Genomic DNA, 22,937 nt, shown 5'->3' with positions numbered 1-22,937 from the left:
TTGTCTTTGCCTTTATTAGAAGCTGAGTAGGCCTGAAAACCCCTTTGGAAGCCGGTACCTGCACAGCGGCTCCGGACCAATCCGAAGGAGCATTGTCTGAAGGTCCTGCAACAGAAATATTCAAAGGCCTAGTTGGCTCCTCGTGGGAGTCTGTTTCGGCCATCGGTTCCGAAATGGCCGACGACAGGGGCTGCAAAAGCACCTCACTGACGACGGCGAACCTGAATGGCTCTGCTTGTACAATATCATCTGATTTGGACCTCGGAGGCCTGTCTTTATCCTTGCGTCGCTTGTGAACTCCGGTAGCCGGAACAGAATCCGACGACATTTTGTAGTTAAAGCTCCTACCGAAGTAATGAAATGCAAAATCGTACCTTCGTTTAATCGTACGTTGATTGAATCTAGCACAAAACCGACAACTAGCTACATCGTGGTCAGGGCCTAAGCAAGGAATACAGTAAGAATGAAAATCCTTATGAGGTATTTGCTTCCCACAAGAAATACAATTATTAACTTTTTCTGACATCGGACTGGAGCAAGAAAAAAGTTTCCCCAACAGGGTACTTAGCTTTGAGTAGGAGAAGAAAGTCTTCGGACTGAAGTATGATTAGCAAAAATTGTCAGGAGTCAGCCGACCGGCAAATGCGAACTGCTATCACCGCACGGCAAGAAAGACTGGAGATCATGGCGTTGGCTGTCAGCTTTGTACTCCTGGTGCTCTGACGTCAGCGAGCATGGCTGAACAGCCGACGCCGGACCCAGACTTTGGGATTCTGGCCGACCGAGGACTGCCTGCCGGCAGGGGAGAGCCCTACAGTCATGACTGCAACAGTGAAACACGATAAACATCTGGACCTTAATTGTCAAGTAACTGGCCCCTGAATGAAAAAAGGTTGCTAAAAAATCCAAGATAAAGGGAAGAGGAGATGGGAAAGGATCTAGTCCCTTGAAGAAAGCCCATACTGAAAGCCTTTTCCACTTGCTAGTGTAAACTTTCCTAGTGGAAGTTTTTTGAGAGGCGACAAGAATATGGACCATATTGGATGAAAACTTGGAAGTTCTGGACATTTTTGGAAGTGGAGAAACCAAGTGGTTAGATTCACGGATATGATGACTTGGTGAGGCTTGCCAGATGGGTGAAATATCTGATCCAGAGTTGGATCTAGAAGTTGTGATCCAGTCCCAAAAAGTAGTTACTGCACAATCACAAGAATATTGAATGTCTCTTTTCCAGAGAAATTTCCTGGATTATAACTTAAGACATCTACCTGCATTAAGAAGCTAATGATGAAACATGGGCTGTGGATCATCTATTGTCATTCCTTCCTTCCTCCCCCATCTGACAGATGTATTTGGAAGTATGACCTTCAGACTATTCCCAGCTTTAGCATACCACATCTTCCTCTGGGTTTCACCAGATTTCATCCTGGTGAGGTGCTGTATTGTTAAAAATTCTTAAATACAAACAAGGGTAGCAAGTAGTACTGTTAAAGCACCAACAGAGATGGGTAGCCGGGAATAATATGCAAAAAAAAAAAAAAAAAAAAAAAAACAAAGAAATGGTCATAGTCTTGCTATTGGTTTCCTCAACTACATTTGGACAGTGATGCTTTAAGGTGTTTAACTTTTTTCGGCATCAGATGTTGGCACATTTCTACTAAAACCAAGCAAATAGAGAGACAGAAGAAAACTGCTGAAGAGCACTTATTCCTTAGTCCAGGAGTGGAAACACTACTACAGGTTAGTAATGGCAAGGCCCCAATAATACGGACACTGAAACAAGATTCAAGTGAGGAACAGAAGATACCAGTTATGCAAGTAAGTCATTGCAAAGTAAGATTAACTGTTATGAGTAGCAGGATGTACTGAATCCCTTCCCTCTCCGTCCTCCTCCTCACCTTTGCTGAAGGAGCTTATTGGCTTTTTCCTGAAGTTGCATAGCCTCTGAATCCAATGACTCAAGTTGGGAAACATCTGAATACTCTTCCTGAAATAGAAGAACACAAGTCTGTCAGACCCTTTGCAGCTTATATAAAGTAAAAAATGGAATAACAACATATAAACTAAGAAAAGGCATGTGTAAATATGAGGTTGGAAACAAATAATTATTTTGCTAGCTGATGTATCTGTTCACAATGGGATAATAAATTGTGTGTGAAAACAATACAAAACAGATTATGAATCTACTATGTAGAAGGAAAAAAATAAATTTAGCACCTGAAACCTAGGTACACTTCAGAACTATCTTAAATGACAAAATATCAGTGAAGAAGAAAATGGATATAAAGGTCATACACAATCCACATGTTAACTACAACAAATATTTTGTACTACAGTGATTCACATAAGTTAAATTATTAGTGACAAAGTTAATTTAAAGAAAAATATATAGTATGTGTATAAAATACTACAGGAAAGGTGGATAACTGCAAGAGTTTCACAGAAAACAGTTCTTTTTTTCATGTTAATAAAAGTAGGAGGCAATGTTTATGGGTAAAAATTAATGTTACACACAGATGCATGCTGAACAACCTTCATATTGGCTCCCTGATACAGCTTCAACTCATTTCTGATCAAGAGCGATCGTAAATAAGGAAAACCCTTGGAATGCAAACAGCATTCTGAAATATAAAATAAAAGAATAAAGCAGTTTTCCAGAGGGGCAAGCCTTTTCCTGCATCCCTCTAATTGGAGGGGACTGTACTGGCACATCCTGTACTTATACCTGTTCAAAGGTCAATCACTATAGGAAAAGGGGAAATCCCCAGTATACTGGCAAATCAACCTTCCAGGGGAAATGCGTAAAAGTTGCACATTGGTGTTTGACCATAAGAGTGTCAATCATTAGTGTTAAGCAAACAAGCCTGCCTCCCATTTGTTTAAATTTTTCATTTTTTTTTAATGGAAACCACTTTTTTGTGTCTTCTTTGGCAATCTGAAAACACCTAAAAGATAAGCATGAACAAACACAAGCATACTTGTAGATAATTAAGTACAACTACATTTCAGTTTTAGTTATCTGACCTTGAATATGTGAAGACTGTTGTTGTTCAATCATTCATTCATTTTCTGATTACCCGCTTAATCCTCAATAGAAAAATACATGTAAATATAAGTTATATATGTATAATCACCGAAAGACACAACTTCTTTGCCATCAGAATGCATGATGACACTAATGACTTAATTTGTACTCTGACAAACTGTAGGGGTTGACAACAGTGTTGTCTTGCAGGTACAGGTCAGGGACATTTAGATCTCTGCTCCCCAGAGTTGAGGGAACTCGCACCTCCTTTTCAGGCTTCAGCTGTTAGCAGGGTTTTATATTAAAAGTGCAGGACTTAGGTGTATGGGCTGCAGAATCACTGTGAACAATTTGGGATTAAGACATAGCCTTCTACCAGTATGCACTGTATTATGTTACATTTGCCTGTTAGCAGAATGTGGAAATAACCTATCAACCACAAGGCAATCCATAGTTATGTCAAGAATCTAAATGGTAATGCTCAGATCTGCTCTGAGCTACAACAAAATGGCACTAAATATACTGATCCCAAGGATATTGCCAATATCCTGGCAGATCAACTCAGTGCCAACTTTACCCCCCTCTCACCCCCTAAAGGGCCCATCTCACCGGCAATCAGGGCCACACAGGTAAAAAACACACTCTCCAAAGCTAAGAATACAGCATCCATGGGACCAGATGACATCCCGGGCTGTGTACTACATGAACTACAAAATGAACTGGCATCTCACCTAAGTGTCATGTTTAATCATAGCCTCACCTCGGGCTTCGTGCCCAATGAGTGGCGCACAGCTACAGTTATCCTACTCCACAAGGGGGTTCCACCTTGGACCACGGGAACTATCATCCCATCAGCCTGACGAGCCTGATCTGCAAAGCCACGGAACGCATTACCATGGAACTTATAAACAAATAAAGACATTGGCAACCTTCAGACACTGGATTCCACCCAGTTTGGTTTCGTGAAGGGCCAATGTTGTCTCCTCAACTTGACTGACTTCTTCTAATCAGTCTCCAGAGCCGTGGATGAAGGTAAGACGGTCCCACACAGCCTACCTGGACCTCGCCAAGGCCTTCGACACCATCCCCCACTCTGGAATAACAGATAAATTTACTAAGCTGGGCATTAATCCCCACGTCACTTGATGGGTCGCAAACTGGCTTACTGTCAGAACCCACACTGTAAAAGTAGCAGACTCAAAATTCAGCTCTATACAAGTGGAGTACCACAGGGTTCAGTCCTGGGATCGTTCTTGCTTGGCATCTACTTCTCCGAAGTACAGGCTAACATCAAGGGACCCTGGCTAACAAAATTTGCAGATGACTGCAAACTGGGAGCCATTATCGAATCCCCAAGTGATGTGGCTATTCTACAAAAGGGCCTTACAGAGACAGATGCTTGGTGCCAGAGCCATGGGCTCAGGATCAATGCCAAGAAATGTATAGTTATCCCCTTAGGGAAAAAACACGTACACTAAACACCAAAAGTGTGATAAGGGACTTAATGACAAAGGTGGACATTGGTCTCACCTCTGATAACCACATTGCCACAACAGTCAGGAAATTCTTCAATGTGGCACATCTTATCACCAAGGGATTTTCATCCAGAAAAAAGGAGGGCATTGTCCCACTGTACTTATCCCTCATTAGACCCATTATAGAGTACAATGCCCCATTTGGTATGTACCTCACAAGACACCTGCAACAATTGGAAAGGCCGTAGAAATACCTCACTAAAAGAATCACAGGCCTAAAGCAGATGCCTTATGCTGACCATCTAAAAAAACTCCAACTATACTCTGTCACATATCATCAACTCAGAGGCGATCTCTGCTTAACATACAAGGCCATGTCAAACCCAGAACTGTTGGACATGCTACAATTAAAGAAATCCCAGTCCCTAAGAGCCACGAACTCCAGGGATCTAAACCTGGTCATCACAATGAACAAAGCATGCTGGAGGGATAAGTTTCTGTCCCAGAGACTCCCCATACTCTGGAATAGACTGCCCATACATGTCAAACAGAGCGCCTCTTTGGCCCTCTTCAAAAGGAACCTTGACGACTGGATGGGAGATAGGAAATTCACCCTGGGGATCACATCAGTCGCCCTGCTCAACAGGGGACTAGAGAAGTAAATGTCCTGGGTAGAAATAGCCGATAGCCTAGTACCAACCTATGAATCCAAGTCTGCCTTTTAAAGTGTATTCAGTGATCAGTGTCCCTTATTATTCTTCACCTATTCCATCTGCCCAATGCCCTCTTTTTATAAAATCACCTTTGCTTTTTCTCTTATAAATAATCCGCAATATAAAACCATCTTCACAAATAGTACCATTATTACTACATACGGATTTGTATATGAAGAAAAAAAGAGAAAAACTTATCTTATACAGACCTGCCAGTATATCCTTTACCAGGTGCATCTGTCTACATACATTTAGTAGTTAAACAATGAGCAGGTTATATAGCCCAAGTTACATAACTCTTCATACATCTATCTGTCTAATCTCACTACTGCGCAAATGCAAACAATTGTTACAGCAACTTGATTACTATTTCTGTAAAAACAATTAATTTTTCAAAACGGGCACAGAAAATAGAAATACCTTCTTGAAAAAAACAATTCTAAACTCAATATGTTATTGCATATGTAAAAAGTGAAAAAAAACCACCCTTTTAAAAGAGACTAAATAATAACCTGGGAAATGGACACATTAAACATAACTTATTAACATCCATCCTTTGCTTAACCAGACAAGAACGCCCGTACATCGTTGAATAAAGAGGACTTTATTTTAGTTTTACTAAGCTAGCTGTGGTCCGGATCCAACATTCTAAACAGTTATCCTTGCTCCTAATTTTTTTATATTTATTTACACACACACACACACACACACACATCTATATATATATATATATATATATATATATATATATATATATATACATATATATATATATCAACACACAATTTTTTTTCCTTTGCTTAATTTTGAAACAAGTATGTAAAGTAAAGCAGTCATCTGAATACGTTTACAAACTTAACACTAATTAATATCAACAAAATATAAATATCATCAGTTTTCTAATTTCTGCATAATGCTCAGGAATACAAACAATCCAGTTATCAATACATTATCTTGAGTATACATCACAGAGTGTGTTTATTTCTAGATACATATCTTTTTATGTGAAAGAAAAATTCCATGTTATATAAACTTGGCCACATAATTTACAAGAGGCATGTTTCATCCCACGTCTGGTAGATAAAACGTACTAAAGATTATAACCCAAATACATAATTTTTCATATAATGCAGTTTATGTAATTGTTCTGCTAAACACGCAAGTGATAAAAAAATTCCCTTTGAATATAAACAGATTGGATTCTACCTTGCTACCATAGTTTGATTAGTAAATGTATTAATAACTTTTTCGAGTTGTTTGACATTTCTAGTCAGGCAAACCAAAGGAGGCAGTGTACTCAACAACTGGTCTAATCAATGCTGAATATAAGGGGACAAAGACCTCAAGAGCTGCATGACACTACCTTGGCAATAAGATGTACTAAGTCAAAGGATTTTTTTGACTGCTGTTATTATACAATTATCAAACAAAAGGGAATTATCAACACAAGCTCCAAGGTCCCTAACAACATTAACATTTTGAAGTGGCAGATTTATTGGCTATGGTGTATGCCGGGAGAAGCACAGTTTATTTATTTATTTATATTTTTATTTTTATTTAAACCCATTTTTACTACATCAAGTATTTACAAGTAAAAGTTCTTGCTGAAGGGTTTGCATGTTAAACAGGGACTTGACAATCATTCCTGGTCTGCAGTCATCTGCACACATGGTTAGCCAGAGGTCCTGGTTCATGGTCTGGAGATCAGAATAAATGCTGAACAAAAGAGGTTCCAGTGCTGGACCTTATGAGACAACATCTGCCACCTTCATACTTGCTGATGAGGCACCTGATACCCACACTGGGTGGGTTCTGTTTTTTATCTAATTTGCTATACATTTTACAACATATTTAACTACGCTAGTATAGGGGATGGCGTTTAATGCCTTGGTCAGGTCAAGATATACTGTGTGGACAGCATGACACTATTGACAGCCTGTGTAACCTTTACAAAGAAGTTAACCAAATTGATTAGACAGGATCTACCCTTGACAAATCAAAACTGCTATGGGCAGATCAAGTCGGATGACATTTCTGACATAATATTTTTACCATGTCAGTTAAAGTACGTTCCATACCTTTGCAAATGAGACTCATCAGGCTGATGGGATTATAATTCCTGGGCTCAGTGATAGGGCTACCCCTTTTTTGAGTGGCATTACTACTGCAGTGCCCCAAACCTCAGAGACAAAGTCTACGGCTAAACTCAGGGAGTTTAAAAAGTGGCTCTGATAGGGCTTGTTTAGTACTGTTTGTACTCTCAGGTCCCATGGAGGAAGTGCTCTCAGTACATGTACTTTGGTGATGATTGAAGGATTGGAGAGGATCAGGGATAAGTGGACTTTGGATAGTTATCTCAGTGACAAAATTCAGACCAAATCTGTTTGCTAGTATGTTGGCAAGGTCTAGTGGGTCAGAGTAAGGGGAGTCAATTTGAATATAAGCAGAGTGGCATTTGGTGTTTTTTTCTTAGTTTCCTAAAGTAGCTAAAGAAAGACTTGTAATTGTCCTTATCTTCAGATGTTAACCTAAGTTCATGGGTTGCTTTTGTACACCTAGTAGTATTTTTTCAGTCATATTTCTTATATTATCCTTGATATGAGGGTCATCTGTAAACTTGAATAAGTTTTTTCTTCTTCTTGTACTGTAGAGTTTATTTATGTTGACAGAGCACCAGGGTGGTTCATTTTAAATGTCTCATTAGATTTAGATCTCACTTTGACTGCCAATTCTATACATTTATTAAAATGTGCATATAACTCCTTTGTGAAGCTTCCTGCCAAGGCAATGTTGAGGCTGGTGATACTATACATGAATTTTGAAACTTTACCATAGAATTTGATGAGGTTAGCAGATTTGAAATCCTTGAATTTATATATATTGGTTTCAGAAGGTTTAGACATTTTGAAAGTAAAGGTCAGTATTTTATGATGTGACTTAACTGGGAAAGAAGATAACAGGAGAATAATATATGAAGAAGCTACATTCATAAGGATTTGGTCAAGAATATTATGTTCTTTGGTGGGTTTGGTATAATCTGGTATTGTGAGGTTAAATAAAATAATTTTTTAACATATTCTACATTGAAGGTATAGGTAACTCCATTTTATTGATGGATAGCTACATCTTCAAAAGAAATTGAGTTCTTATTTATGGGGAGTTTATTAAGTACATTTAGGAACCTTACATGAGTTTAAGGGGTATAGCGGATGTCCTGTAACAGGCTATAAGCTGACAGTTGGTCTTGTTTTACTGTGATCTAAAGTTCAATGGTTTCAGTGCTTGGATCTCTTGGAAATCTGTGTGGAGGTGATATTGTCTCTAACAAATATGGAAACACCACTGCAGTTGCCCTCGGTTCTGCAGACAAGATAGAAAATTCAGGTAATAAAGGGAGTGCTTTCTATACCATTTAAACCAAGTTTCATTTCTCGTTTCAAAATATACTGATGGTTTGCCAGACACTGCTCTCATTTTAATTATTCTTCACACCAATTACATAGAGCTCACCTAATCCAATTATTAATTTATGCCCTTTAAAATAACTTTTTATCATTATACCCGTGTGCTGCCTGTGCAGAACATAACCTCCTCACCTTTAAATCATACACTCAATTTCCCAGCTAAGATGAAGAACTAATGCCTGGTATGTTGTCCTCTGACAACTGCATGATGGCAAAATCTCTGTCACTCTCATTGCTCCTAATCATTATCCACTTCTCCTATCACAGCTTAATTAAACCTTCTGGTATTATGTACTATAACGGTCAGAGACATTTGTGGAAAATCCAAAAGAATCCTCGTCTTATTGAGCTAAATTTCATTTTAGTACTCCTCCATTTCAACAAACCTGTATATGCTCAGTTCTAAAGCCTCACTTTCAAAAATATATTTACGCAACACTAACAGATCAAGGAAATTGCACTTAGAGGTAAAAATATAAATGCCCCCCCCCACTGTATTTTTTAGAGCAGACAACAAATTTAGCTATTCTAACATTTATCTACTGGGTATCAACCCCAACATCTGCAAACATGCCTGCTACAGTCACGGGGGGCACGTAATTCAATCACTTATGCAAATTATTAACCTCATACAGCAATGGTGCTCAAGCACAGTTACCATAAATTGGTTCATCTTTCAATCATGCACTCATCAGTCCATGGCTTCTTAGAAATTACCAAGTAAGTCACTTCATCATAAAATGAACATAGGACTCAGTCAGTAAAATTAACATTGCAGACCAGATTCCAAGGAAACAAAACACATTTACCACATTGTAGTTACATAACCATGTAACCCTCCAGAGTAGCTTTTATTATACAAACAAGAAGGAATGTGAGTTGCCTTAGATTAGAAGTAAAAACATACAAGTATTATGCGCACATTCATATATGTATAGTTACAGAAACACGGTTTCAGAGCAACAAAATCACTCCCTCAATTCTCAGGTATAATACCTATCATGTTTTCAGACCCACTGGCAATTGTGGGGGAATATTAGTATTTGTCAAGGATATCATCACATGGCAGATTCCTTGGGACATCACATGTGAGCGCCTAGAAGTCCAAATCACTCTAAACAAGACTAATTACCACTTCACAAAAAGCTAAAGAATAGCCTGTATGCCCTCTTCTGAGCATGATCGCTATCTAAAGACATTAGCTAAAATTTCCATTAAATTCAATACCTATCTACTGGGGAACTTCAACTATCCATCAATAAACTGGCTGACCTACACTGCTGGTGGTCAGCGTGGCCAACACTTCCTCGACATTATTAATGCTAATTCTATTTCACAGATAGTTAACCATTCTATTAGGGGTCGCAATATCCTGGATCTAGTCCTCACAAACATGGCCACTTCTTGCACAACTCCATATGCATCATGTCTTGTTAAATCAGACCATTCTTTAGTAACTTTTTCCTTTAAAACAGGTGATAATTCCACTGTAAATAGTTCTGTGTTTACAGACTTCTCAAAAGCAATCCTTATTCAGTTACTTGAAGACTTAAATAATACATTCTGCTGTAATTCTTCTCTGAAGGATCCTACTGTTAAAGCTGTTACCTTTGCCTCTGGGTTCTACTCCCACTTAAATAGTTCTACCAATAAGGCAGCCCTTATCCGCAACAAATATAATGAGAAGTTTAAAAACTAATCCTATGGTAGAATACCCATATAAATACATTAAACAAGAGAAGGAAACTGCTTAATACTTATAAGAGGTCTCATTCTACCTACATTAACAGCACATTTAAGCAAACTAGCAAAGAGCTTAAGGGAATCACTAGGAAGCTCAAAGCTGAGTATGAAGTTAAAAAATTCACTAAAACCAAAAATAACTGTAAATCTTTAACTATGTTAGAAAGTTAAGCACTATCACACAACAGTGTCTGGAGCTAACCCACAATAATACTATAATCTCAGACCCAAAGGAAATAGTTAATATCCAAGCTAACAAATTTAGTGGAAATTTTACACCACTCACTCACAGTTACGGCTGTCCCACAGGTTCCACATTCCCATCCACCCTTTTAATTACTATGGAACAAGTTCTCTCAGCCCTTTCAAAACTAAAAAAACTTCATCAATGGGCCCTGACAACATACCAGGTTGTCTGATTATCAGTGCTAAATATGGCCTTTTTGAATCCCTACTTAAACTCTTTAAACTAAGCCTCTCCACTGGTTACATTTCTGAAGCTTGGAAAACAGCTATTATAATGCCATTACACAAGGGTGACCCAACCATGGATCCTGGTAACTATAGACCCATTTGCAAACCTCTCAAACTCTTAGTGCTAGATTTCTGGCCAAGGCCTGACATAATGGAGGGACCAAGACCCGAAAATAGGGACAACTTTAAATATTGTTTTTATAAACATGGAAACTTGCTAGAATATCAGGATTTGTGTTAACATGCATTTTCTGAAGGGTATAATGACTGAAACTCAAACATATGTCATTATTTAGTGATGTTAGTTGTCAGATCATCCCAGTGATTTGGCAGGAATACACAAATGTTTTAGGAACAGATGAAAAATATGAGGCAAAAGTCTGGACATTCTGCGAAAATCTCGACAGTTGAGAGGTATGCCCACTAGTCTCACAAGGCTTTTATGTGAAGCTATGGAGTACTTTATCTCAGACTTCATTAATCTGAGCATTAAAAATCACTCAGCCTTGGACACTCATCAATTTGACTTTATCAAAGGAGGGTCTTGCTTCTTCAACGTCATTAACTTCTTTGAAAAAGTAACTGAAGCAGTGGATAGCGGTTATGTAGTACATACAGCATATCTAGTCCTGGCAAAGGCCTTTGACAATATTCCCCATGCAAGCATTACTGGTAGACTTGTTATTCTGAGTATAAATCCTTATATTATGTGGTGGATAGCTAACTGGTTGTCTGACAGAACCCATGTGGTTACAGTAGCAGGTACCACTTCTGAAAGCAAAATAGTTACCAGAGATACCATAGGGCTCAGTTTTTGTCAGTCTCCTATTTGGCATACATTTCACAAACCTTCAGGCCAGTACTTCTGGCCTATGGTTAACTAAGTTTGCAGATGACTGTAAATTGGGTGTTATTCAATCTTCTGACACAACTGCTCCAACACGAGTAAGACCATATTAACAGCTGGTGCAAAGACAATGGTCTCAAATTAAATGTACGAAAATATAGCATAGTTCATTTTGGTAAATAAAACAGTTTCACTTACTGTATAGGAGATGCACCCCTCCAATCAGACAATGTTGTAAGGGATTTGGGTACTCTTATTGTTAATTCCTTATCATTTGACCATCTTGTCTCCACAGTAATTCACAAAACCTTTTATCTGGCCCAAAGCAACTCCACTACATCAAAAGAAGTCTTAATTCCTCTTTACTCATATCTTAACAGACTCATTATTGGATACGCAACACACCTTTTATAGGTTCCTAGGTATATACATTAGATTAATGACACCTTGGTCTTTATAAGAGCAGCCATGCAATCCAACCCAATTGTCTCCTTATGCATCATGGGCACTTATTAGAAGGAGGTATGTTAGGAAGTTTCTAGTGGTTATGATGGGGGGATGTTAACTTGGGCATTACTGTTTGCCTCTGTATATTATAGACATGGGCGCCAGACCTGGTGTGAATTTCCTATTTCCCATCCACTGGTCAAGTTTATGATTAAATAAGGTTAGGGATTGACTTTTCTTCACATGAATGGGGAGCTTGTTTCAGAGTGTGAGAATCCTCCTGACACACACATCTATCTCATCGACATGTCTTACTTATATCACAAGCAAAATTTAAATCCTTGGATTTAGTGGTTCTGATGCTGTTCATTTTGTGTAGTGTACAAAAGGTCGAGCTGAGATGGATCTGAGAATGCCTTGTATGCCAGGCATAGATCTCATCTCAGTAACCTGCAGAAGACCAAGTATAGAGATAGGGCTTTAAGGCAAGTAAAGGACAATGTGTTTATACCTTAGATTCTCCTGATAAGGAAACTTTGTAGGAGTTCAGACGGTTACTTTCTTCAGATTGCTGCTCCCTCTATTGCTTTGCCAGTATCTATTTTAATCAACCATTCCATCTCTGAAGCTAAAGTACCTGCTATCTGGAAACAATTCTACAGCCATACCTATTCACAAAGGTGGCAATTCCACAGAACTCTCAAACTTCAGACCAATAGCTATACTCTCCCCTCTGTCTAAAGTCTTAGAAAAATGTATACATACACAAGTAATGCAATATCTTATACAGGGCACACTCCTCACGGTTTTCGATTTAAACATAGCACCACTACAGCTCTACTTGCCTTTCTCAACACCATTTCTATAGCCAGAGATAATCATAAAATTATCTCATGCTTATTCCTTGACGTCTCAAAAGCATTTGACACTGTCTCATATCCTCTGCTACTGAATAAACTCTCTGATCTCAACTTCTCTACTACAACAGCATGGTTCTCCAGCTATCTCACTGACCGACAGCAATCAGTAAGATGGCACTCCTCACCATCATCTCCTCTTCCAGTGAAAATGGGTGTGCCCCAAGGATCCATCCTTGGACCACTACTTTTCAATATCTTCACCAATTCACTCTACTCCTCTTGTCCACAATCCTCATTAATCCAACATGCAGACAACTCCACAGTTATCACCATTGCTAACTCACCCTCTGAACTTTTAACAGCTACCAAGTCTTCTTTCAACTCTGTTGTAACCTGGCTCACCAACAATCAGCTCATCCTTAATCCCAAAAAAAAAAAAAAACTCTTACTCTTTCTCCCCAAAACTGTTACTCATATCAAATCTACTTTTTAAATAAAATCACTAAATCACACTCTCATAGTTGCTGACTCTAGTACTAAACTCCTTGGTGTAACCATTGATGATCAGCTAAAATTCAACCTCCATATAAATAACCATCAGGAAAACCCATCAAAAACTAGGACTTCTCTACTGAAATAAAAAAATTCTAACCCCTGAATCTAGAACCACAATCACACATGCTTATCTTTTGCCATGCCTAACATACTGCTCCCAAATACACACAAATCTTAACTCCACCTTACTTAGCAAACTCGAATCAACCTATCACAAAATAGCCAGATTTGCTGCACAACAAACCTACAAATCTCACCACTGTATCTCTCTCAAACATCTAAACTGGCTCAAACTACCACACCTTCTACTCCTCTCTCAGCTCCAAATTATGCATAGCATTATTTATTCAGCATCCTACTGTCCAGCACTAGGCACCATAATCTCCCACTATGTCCCACCCAAGACCTTTTACAAATTTACAAACCCAAGTCCAAAATAGGAGCCATTACACACAGCTACCATTCCTCTATTGCTTGGAACAAACTCCCACAAGAAGTTAGATCACTTTCACATCCTAAAGTATTCAAACTAGCCACTAAAGAGTACTTAAAAAGTCACTGGATTTGTACCTGTTCTCAGCCTCCTTAAATATACCTTCACTAAATAACAAACCTAATTTCCTCTGTCTTACTATCATTCCTTCTCCTCTATACCAAAACATTTACAATTTAAACTAGTCTACTTCATTTTTTACCTAACACTATCTCCTTTCCTTCTGCTGCAGTATTCTTGACAACATTTTTATAGATAATTGTAACTGCATATATATGATAACTGTTCTACAAGTTTTACTATGAATGATTATAATGTTAACTGTGTTTGTAACGGTTATATTTTTTGTAACTATGTTTTGGAGCTTTTCTCCTCAGGCCCCTGTTGAAAAAGGGCTTTTGCTCAGTCAGACAATCCCGATTAAAAAATGTAAAATAAAGAAATGAATAGGTCTGGTCAGATACATGCTACAGGGGCATTATACTCAATGATGGGTCTGACAAGAGCAAATAAAAGTGATACTATGACTTACTTGGACCTGGATGCCATGACCTTACTTACAAGCTGAGAGACATAGAATGCTTTTCTTACTACCTTGAGCACATGTTTGTCAAAGTCTAGATAACTGTCTATATATGTTCCCAGATCCCTCACTACTGGGTCAACTCTTACGGGTGTCAAACATGGAGTAACAAGCATAGGTGGCAGTTTTCCCAAAAGGCACTATAATGCTTTTACTGGCATTGAGTTTCAGTCTGTGACTTTGCCATCAGTCATTTGTCGGTGTTAGACCCTCATGGGGGGACGTGGGGGATGAAGTCTGAGCTGAATTTGTCAGCCAGCAAATTTATTACTTTGGTCGACTTAGTGAAGGTGGCACCTGATCACCACATGTGTGCTGCCTTGTGTTTGTCTTTATCCTGTGAAGCTATCCTGACCTCATAATTGGCCTTGCTGGGCTTACTTAGTCCTCTTAAATTCCTGTTTAGTTTAATTAGTGAACTCCTATCATTATGGGAATTGCTCTTCCTAATTTTAGTCATGACTTTTTTTTTCTTTTATTATATACCCTATTAAGGTTATGATTCCAGTAATATGGTTTGTTTTTAGAATTTGTTTTGGGCTTACTTCTAGGAGGCAGAGCAATCTCTATACAGCCATTTACATGGATGTACAGAGTCTCTGGGAACAGTTCCATATAGGTTACAGTGAACTCTGGGTTGGGAGGGGCATTGATTTTTGACCATTGCTTAATTGCATGTAGTTTGCTTTGGAAATGTTCCTATCAGTTCCAGGGTTTGCTGTAGCTACCAAGTTGAGTTTTATTTAGAAGGAGACAGCTTTGTGGTCTGACCTCATCACTGAGTAGTATGTTTGAACTTATGTTGGATGTAGTGTATATTTATCTAAACATATCACACAACCTGAGAAGCCTCAGTGATTCATAACTACAAAGATCAGTGGCCTCAAAACATTTACTTATTAGGAAAGAGTGTCAGCCCCTTCTCTGTACTAGTCTCTTACTGACTGCTCCATGGAGATCTATGTCTAGCCTTTTGTGTCATGAAAGATTAACCCTTTTTGATCTCCTACTCCACAGAACTAATGGTACCATCACCCCACAATTATAAATGTGCATCATGAGTAACTTAAATGTGGAGATTTTCTCCCTGAGATTCCTCTGAAAATGTGTTTTACCCAATCAGACTTTTCCCAGTCAAAAAAGACAAATAAAATAAATGAATACTCGGTTAAAGGAACTAAACCTGCATCAGCAGATAAATAAGAAAGTTGACATGATAGATGCATATAACAACATATCCCTTACTTTTGGAACAAAAATCTACTACGTTAAGCAGAGTAGCACCATTGCTACCTTCAAGTGAAACCTAGATAAATGGATGGGCAGCCTGAAATTCTCTCCCAGTCTATCTTGTTTTGCCCTCTAGAAAATTTTGAATAGCTTTTTTTTGGCTAGGTTTGAAATAGTCTACAGACCGAATGTCTACTACAGTGGTGCATAACGTCCGTCCTGGGGGCCAAATCTGGTCCACCACGCAATGCCATCCAGCCCCCAGAGAATAACCAAAAATTTTTAAAAAAGTGAAAAAATGCTATGCCTTACTCCAGTCATGCAAACTTTCCAGCACGTCCTTACTTACCTAATAGACTGCAGTTGTGCACATCTCTAATTTTAGCCACGGAAGTAACTATTCTTTCTTGTTTATAAGTTGTAGTCTGTAAACAGTAGTAACTTTCTGCAAGAGTTTGGTTTGTAATAAGTCATGGCTGCAAGCCAGAATAAAGTTAAATGCAAAGGTGATGTAGAAAACAGGCAATTTCATGACTGCTGTCTTAAGTAAAAATGTCATTCACCTGTACCTATTGTTAACTTGTAACAACTTACTATGTTTTGAGGTGGCTCAAAGATGCATTAAGAATTTGTGTAGTGGCCCTCCCCACAAAAAGGTTGTGCACCACTGTTCTAGATCAAGAGCTGGCTTTGCCTGAGCTACCCTGCATGGGTTTCTTGAGGGCGCTTTTGGGCCTTCCTCCTCTCAAGTTTCCTCTTGAGCTTTTGTACTCTTCCTTTGGTAAAAAATACTGCAACAGTAATATGGAAGAGCAAAGTACAGCTGAGTAAAATCTTACCATTTGCAGTATTCACCTCCCTGCTGCCCCTTCTGCTCTGTTCCTTTTCTTTTTCTTCGGCTCTGGATGCACGTTTCTCCTAATTCCTTGGACTGTCGTTCCTCTTGGGGCTTTTCAGTTCTGAGGAATGTACATCCATATGTTACCTTTATGCCCTAAACTTTGAGCAGGGAGCATACGTGTGATGTATGACATCTATACAATCATAAGGCTTTGGCATACTGGCCGGACATTGGCTACCCTTGGCAGGCAATCCCTTTGGTAAAAAATACTGCAACAGTGAAAAGAAGATCTACTGTTATGGTAAGATTTTATACAACTGTACTTTCCTGAAGTATGGTATGACCCAGAAGACAAGTACTCCTACTAGATGACTGTATAGAAGGATTAGATAACACCATATGCAGAGAGGACAGATTGAGGTGTATAGATTATGTGATATTACATGAGCACTATCACATATTTTACATAGTAAAGATGGATACTGTGTTTTGTCATGCATGCCTTGGGAAGTGTTTTGAATCTTTAATAGATTAATTACATTTGGATGCTCTTTGACAGTTTAATCAACTGTAAAGCTTGCTGTTTTGTATGCATGTGTTCCCTAAACCTGGTTTAAACTTCAGTTAACAACCCTAAGAAAACACGGAGCCAAGAAATAAAAAAAAAGCTCATCAATAAGTCTTTACCTTTCTTGATATGTGGTCCTCCTTTTGAAACAGATTATTGCAAGGGGCAGAATTCATTTAAACTGCAGAGGAAAAGGTTCCTTGCTAGGAGTCTCAACGGCAGTGATTATACTTGACTAAAAGAAGCACATCCTTCAATCAGAGATAGCTGGGAAATGTTACGGTTGCTGACTATAAGCAAATGCAGGAATAATGGTAATGGTAAACCAGTTTAACTGATCTGTAGACTGTTGATTTAGTTGTGAGAGCAGCTGCTATTGAAAACTGGTTTATGAATGTAGAGGATGTAGACATACCTGACTAGGTTTGCCTTTTACACAACAATCTAGAAAAAGATACAGGAGTGATGTAAGGGTGTAAAAGACAACATCTACACAAGGAGGTTAAGTCTTAGCTACACTAATAAATTTACATAAGTTGCAGCACTAGCATTAGAGCTTGGACAGGTTAGGACCACTATTTTAGCTGTCTTCACATCCTCCAGAGCAAAGCAGAATGGGGGGAAACAAACTTTTATAATATTTTATGTGCCAGTTGGCCTCAAACGCCTGTCATAACTGGTGATGAACTGCAAAAATATTAAGGTACAGAGGTGATGTGCTGGAATAGTTTAGATAGGATGGATTGTCTTATGGTGGAAGATTTGAAAAGGAAAATGTAGTCTGTGTTTACTGCTGTAGAGGATAATCAGTGGGGATATGATAGCATTTTCTGAAACATTTAATAATCATTTCCTTTTTTATTGTTTTGGTTTGACCACCCAGAAAAAGGATAATTATTGCAGTGAGGTGACCTGAGGTTTGAATCAGAGAAATACTACTAAAGGGCAAAACTCTTTTTTATGTCAAGTTGTAGGAGCATGGAATGGCTTGCCTAAGGAGGTTAAGGACACAGATTTTATCAATTCCTTTAAAAATGGTCTAGCTAGTTACAGCATACAAGATACATTTTATCAAAAGGTGCTATGGCAGGCTGTATGGAAATAAGATAATTTCTCATCTTTTCAAAGAATATTATGTCTTCGGGTACTGTTCTACAGTGGATTGTGGTGGTATAGTTGGGGAAACAGGCATACTGACAGAAGCAATACAGCAGTGAACCCTGATGGATTATTAGGCAAGCCTTACCTTGAGTAAATAGGTTGCATATTATAGGATATGAGCAAATAGCAGGGCCCAAGCCAATATTTTTACACCAATGAGAAAGGTTAGTCTTATTATGGGGTAGTATATAATTATCGACCATGGGACAGCTAAGGCCAATCTATAACCAAATGGGATAGGTTATTTTGAACACAAATAGATAGACTGGCTAGGCTTAAAATGGCATGCAACAGCAGCTAGCCTAATAGTTACCTATGGGCCTACAAAAGTACACATTAGGTCTTGATTCCAAATAATTGAGGTGTTGGTCACCATTGCCTGTATCTGAGAAAGTCAAGTACAGAACAGAGGAAGCTAATTCCAGTGAGAGGTAAGAAAAAAATCTACCTTTTGTTGATCCCACATCTATGTTAGCATGAGATGTCTTTGACATTTTGCACTCAGGAGATAGAGACGTCTAATCTTATTTGAATAAGCAAAGACCTCATTTTCATAATCATCTTCATTACAACTGGATGAAGAATTATGGAAAGAGAGAAAGAAGGCTTTCTTTTTCTAATATCCTTTTTAGCAGCACGTGAGATAGATTATGTGGGAGCTGAAGAAGCCAAAGAAGCCTGCTGCACTATCATAAATGAAGCTGGTATATTCAAGTGCAGGAAACTCATCTGAGTTCCAAGAGACCAGTGCCAGCTCCCCTGATGCCCAAACATCGAGTGTCCTGGAACTGGATATCTGCTCTACACAAGTATTTTCCAGGACTTCTTAAGGCATCTGAACCCCTCCCCAGCAACTGATCCACTGGAGCATTACTAGGAGACAGAGGAAGTGATTATCTCTGCCTGAAGGTCAGTAGCATAACTTATATCCCTTCCATTCCACTGTACAAATATTGGGGTGGTAGATGGACTGGGAAACTTTAAAATGATATTTCCGGCTGAATGGTTGAATTAGTCTGCATACCAGCTGTCAGAAGATGGCCTATCCCACTGAGTGTGTCTTTTGTGTTTTCTAAAGAAGCTGCCACCATTTCAAATTGTTCAACTTTTCACTCCCCATTACTGTGTGCATTTTTAGGTAGTAAAAGCAAAAATTGAAGAAGATGGAGCAGAATATTAGAGATGGACGTCTTCTGTATACACTAAATTTATATACATTCTTATGTCCCAAAGTAAATAGCCATTAAACATGTGAGTATATGGCTGCCTTGAGTGTTCATCACAACTGTTCATCACAGCCTTTGATTTAGTGTTTCCTTGCTTTTATTTTTTGCTTTGCTTGACTGAAAAGCTGAGTGGGAAATATGTATATGTAGTCTCTGTAAAATCATCATTCATCATTCTCTTTCGGCTTTTCCCGTTAGGGGTCACCACAGCGGATCATCTCTTTCCATTTCTTCATATCCTCTGCATCTTGCTCTGTCACACCAACCGCCTGCATGTCCTCTCTCACCACGTCCATAAACCTTATCTTAGGCCTTCCTCTATTCCTCTTACCTGGCAGCTCCATCCTTCGCATCTTTTTCCCAATATACCAATCATCCCTCCTCAGCACATGTCCAAACCAATGCAATCTCGTCTCTCTTGCTTTGTCTCCAAACTGTCCAACATGAGCTGACCCTCTAATATACTGATTCCTAATCCTATCCATCCTAGTCACACCGAGTGCAAATCTTAACATCTTTAACTCTGCCACATCCAGCTCTGACTCCTGCCTTTTTGTCAATGCCACTGTCTCCAACCCATATAACATAGCTGGTCTCACTACCCTCTTGTAGACCTTCCCTTTCACTCTTACTGGTACCCGTCTGTCACAAATCACTCCTGACACTCTTCTCCACCCATTCCACCCTGCCTGTACTCTCTTCTTCACCTCTCTTCCACATTCACCATTACTCTGAACTGTTGATCCCAAGTACTTAAACTCGTCCACCTTTACCAACTCTACTCCCTGCATCCTCACCATTCCTCTACCCTCCCTCTCATTTACACACATATATTCTGTCTTAGCCCTGCTGACCTTCATTCCTCTGTTCTCTAGAGCATATCTCCACCTCTCCAGAGTCTCCTCAACCTGATTCCTACTCTCACTACAGATCACAATGTCATCTGCAAACATCATAGTCCACGGGGCCTCCTGTCTGATCTCATCTGTCAACCTGTCCATCACCACTGCAAATAAGAAAGGACTCAGAGCTGATCCTTGATGTAATCCCACCTCCACCTTAAACGTATCTGTCACTCCCACTGCAGTCCTCACCACTGTCACACTACCCTCGTACATATCCTGTACCACTCTTACGTACTTCTCTGCCACTCCCGACTTCCTCATAATATACCACAACTCTTCTCTAGGCACCCTGTCATATGCTTTCTCCAAGTCTACAAAGACACAATGCAACTCCTTCTGACCTTCTCTGTATTTCTCCAACAACACTCTCAGAGCAAACATTGCATCTGTAGTGCTCTTTCCTGGCATGAAACCATACTGATGATCACTAATCATCACCTCCCTTCTTAACCTTGCTTCCACTACTCTTTCCCATAACTTCAAGCTGTGACTAATCAGTTTTATCCCTCTGTAGTTAGTGCAGCTCTGCACATCACCCTTATTCTTAAAGACAGGTACCAAAACACTTTTTCTCCACTCCTCAGGCATCCTCTGACTTTCCAAAATTTCATTTAACAATCTAGTTAGAAATTCCAATGCCATTTCTCCTAAGCACCCCCATGCTTCCATTGGTATATCATCTGGGCCAACAGCCTTTCCATTCTTCATCCTCTTCATAGCTGCCCTTACTTCCTCCTTGCTAATCTGTTTCACTTCCTGATTCACTATCCCCACATCATCCAACCTTTTCTCTCTCTCATTCTCTTCATTCATCAGCCTCTCAAAATACTCTTTCCATCTACTCAACACACTCTCCTCTCTCGTGAGTACCTTTCCCTCACTGTCCTTTATCACCCTTACTTGCTGCACATCTTTGCCAGCTCTGTCCCTCTGTCTAGCTAATCGGTACAGGTCCTTTTCTCCCTCTTTAGTGTCCAATCTCTCGTACAACTCTCCATATGCCTTATCCTTAGGTTTCGCCACCTCTCTCTTTGCCATGCGCCTCATCTCCTTATACTCGTGTCTACTTTCTTCATCTCTTTGACTATCCCACTTCTTCTTCGCCAGCCTCTTCCTCTGTATACTCTCCTGTACTTCCTCATTCCACCACCAGGTCTCCTAGTCCTCCTTCATCTGTCCAGATGTCACACCAAGCACCTTTCTAGCAGTCACCCTTACTAGCTCTGCTGTAGTTACCCAGCTATTCGGTAACTCTCCACTGCCTCCCAGTGCCTGTCTTAACTCTTCCCTAAACTCCACTTCACAATCACCCTTTTTTAACTTCCACCACTTAATCCTTGGCACAGCTTTTGCACTCCTCCTCCTCTTCTTGATCACCAACATCATTCTACATACCACCATTCTATGCTGCTTAACTACACTTTCCCCTGCCACCACTTTACAGTCTCCAATCTCCTTCAGACTGGCCCTCCTACATAGGATATAATCCACCTGTGAGCATCTTCCTCCACTCTTGTATGTCACCCAATGCTCCTCCCTCTTCTTAAAATACGTATTCACCACAGCCATGTCCATCCTTTTCGCAAAATCCACAATCATCTGACCTTCTGCATTCCTCTCCTTAACACCATACCTACCCATCACTTCCTCATCCCCTCTGTTCACTTCACCAACATGTCCATTAAAGTCCACTCCAATCACTAGTCTCTCACCCTTGGGTACACTCACCACAACTTCATCCAACTCACTCCAAAATTTCTCTTTCTCATCCATCGCACACCCAACTTGTGGAGCATATGCACTAACAACATTCATCATTACACTTTCAATTTCGAGCTTCATAAACATCACTCTGTCAGACACTCTCTTCATGTCTAAAACACTCTTGGCATATTGTTCCTTTAGTATAACCCCTACCCCATTTCTCCTGCCATCCACACCATGATAAAACAATTTGAACCCATTTCCTAAACACCTGGCCTTACTTCCCTTCCATCTGGTCTCTTGCACACACAATACATCAACCTTCCTTCTCTCCATCATATCAGCTAGCTCTCTTCCTATACCAGTCATACTGCCAACATTCAAAGTTCCTACCCTCACTGCTATACTCCTAACCTTCCTCCTATCTTCCTGCCTTCGGGCATGCCTTCGCCCTCCTCTTCTCCTTCGGCCAACAGTAGCCCAATTTCCGCCAGCACCTTGTTGGCTAACAGTACTGGTATCGGTCGTTGTTAACCCAGGCCTCGACCGATCCGGTATGCAATTATGAAAAGTTCTCCGCATCAGTAATTTTTGGCAGAAGTTTTACGCCGGATGCCCTTCCT

The 22,937-nt window shown here is 39.5% G+C and overlaps 1 protein-coding gene across 1 annotated transcript in view; it reads right to left on the bottom strand.

Annotated features, from left to right (window-relative positions):
- The window catches only part of PROSER3 (proline and serine rich 3), a 1,217,796-nt gene that overhangs the window by 750,225 nt on the left and 444,634 nt on the right, over positions 1-22,937 (bottom strand). Inside the window, exon 6 of the mRNA XM_044080441.1 lies at positions 1,899-1,987. Within this exon, the coding sequence (XP_043936376.1) occupies positions 1,899-1,987 (89 nt within the window). The remainder of the gene's footprint in view (positions 1-1,898; positions 1,988-22,937) is intronic.

The sequence above is a fragment of the Protopterus annectens genome, chromosome 8.part0 (genome assembly GCF_019279795.1).
Source record: "Protopterus annectens isolate FY-2018-M chromosome 8.part0, PAN1.0, whole genome shotgun sequence".
NCBI lineage: Eukaryota > Metazoa > Chordata > Ceratodontiformes > Protopteridae > Protopterus > Protopterus annectens.
This window is presented reverse-complemented; position numbering and strand designations above follow the sequence as displayed.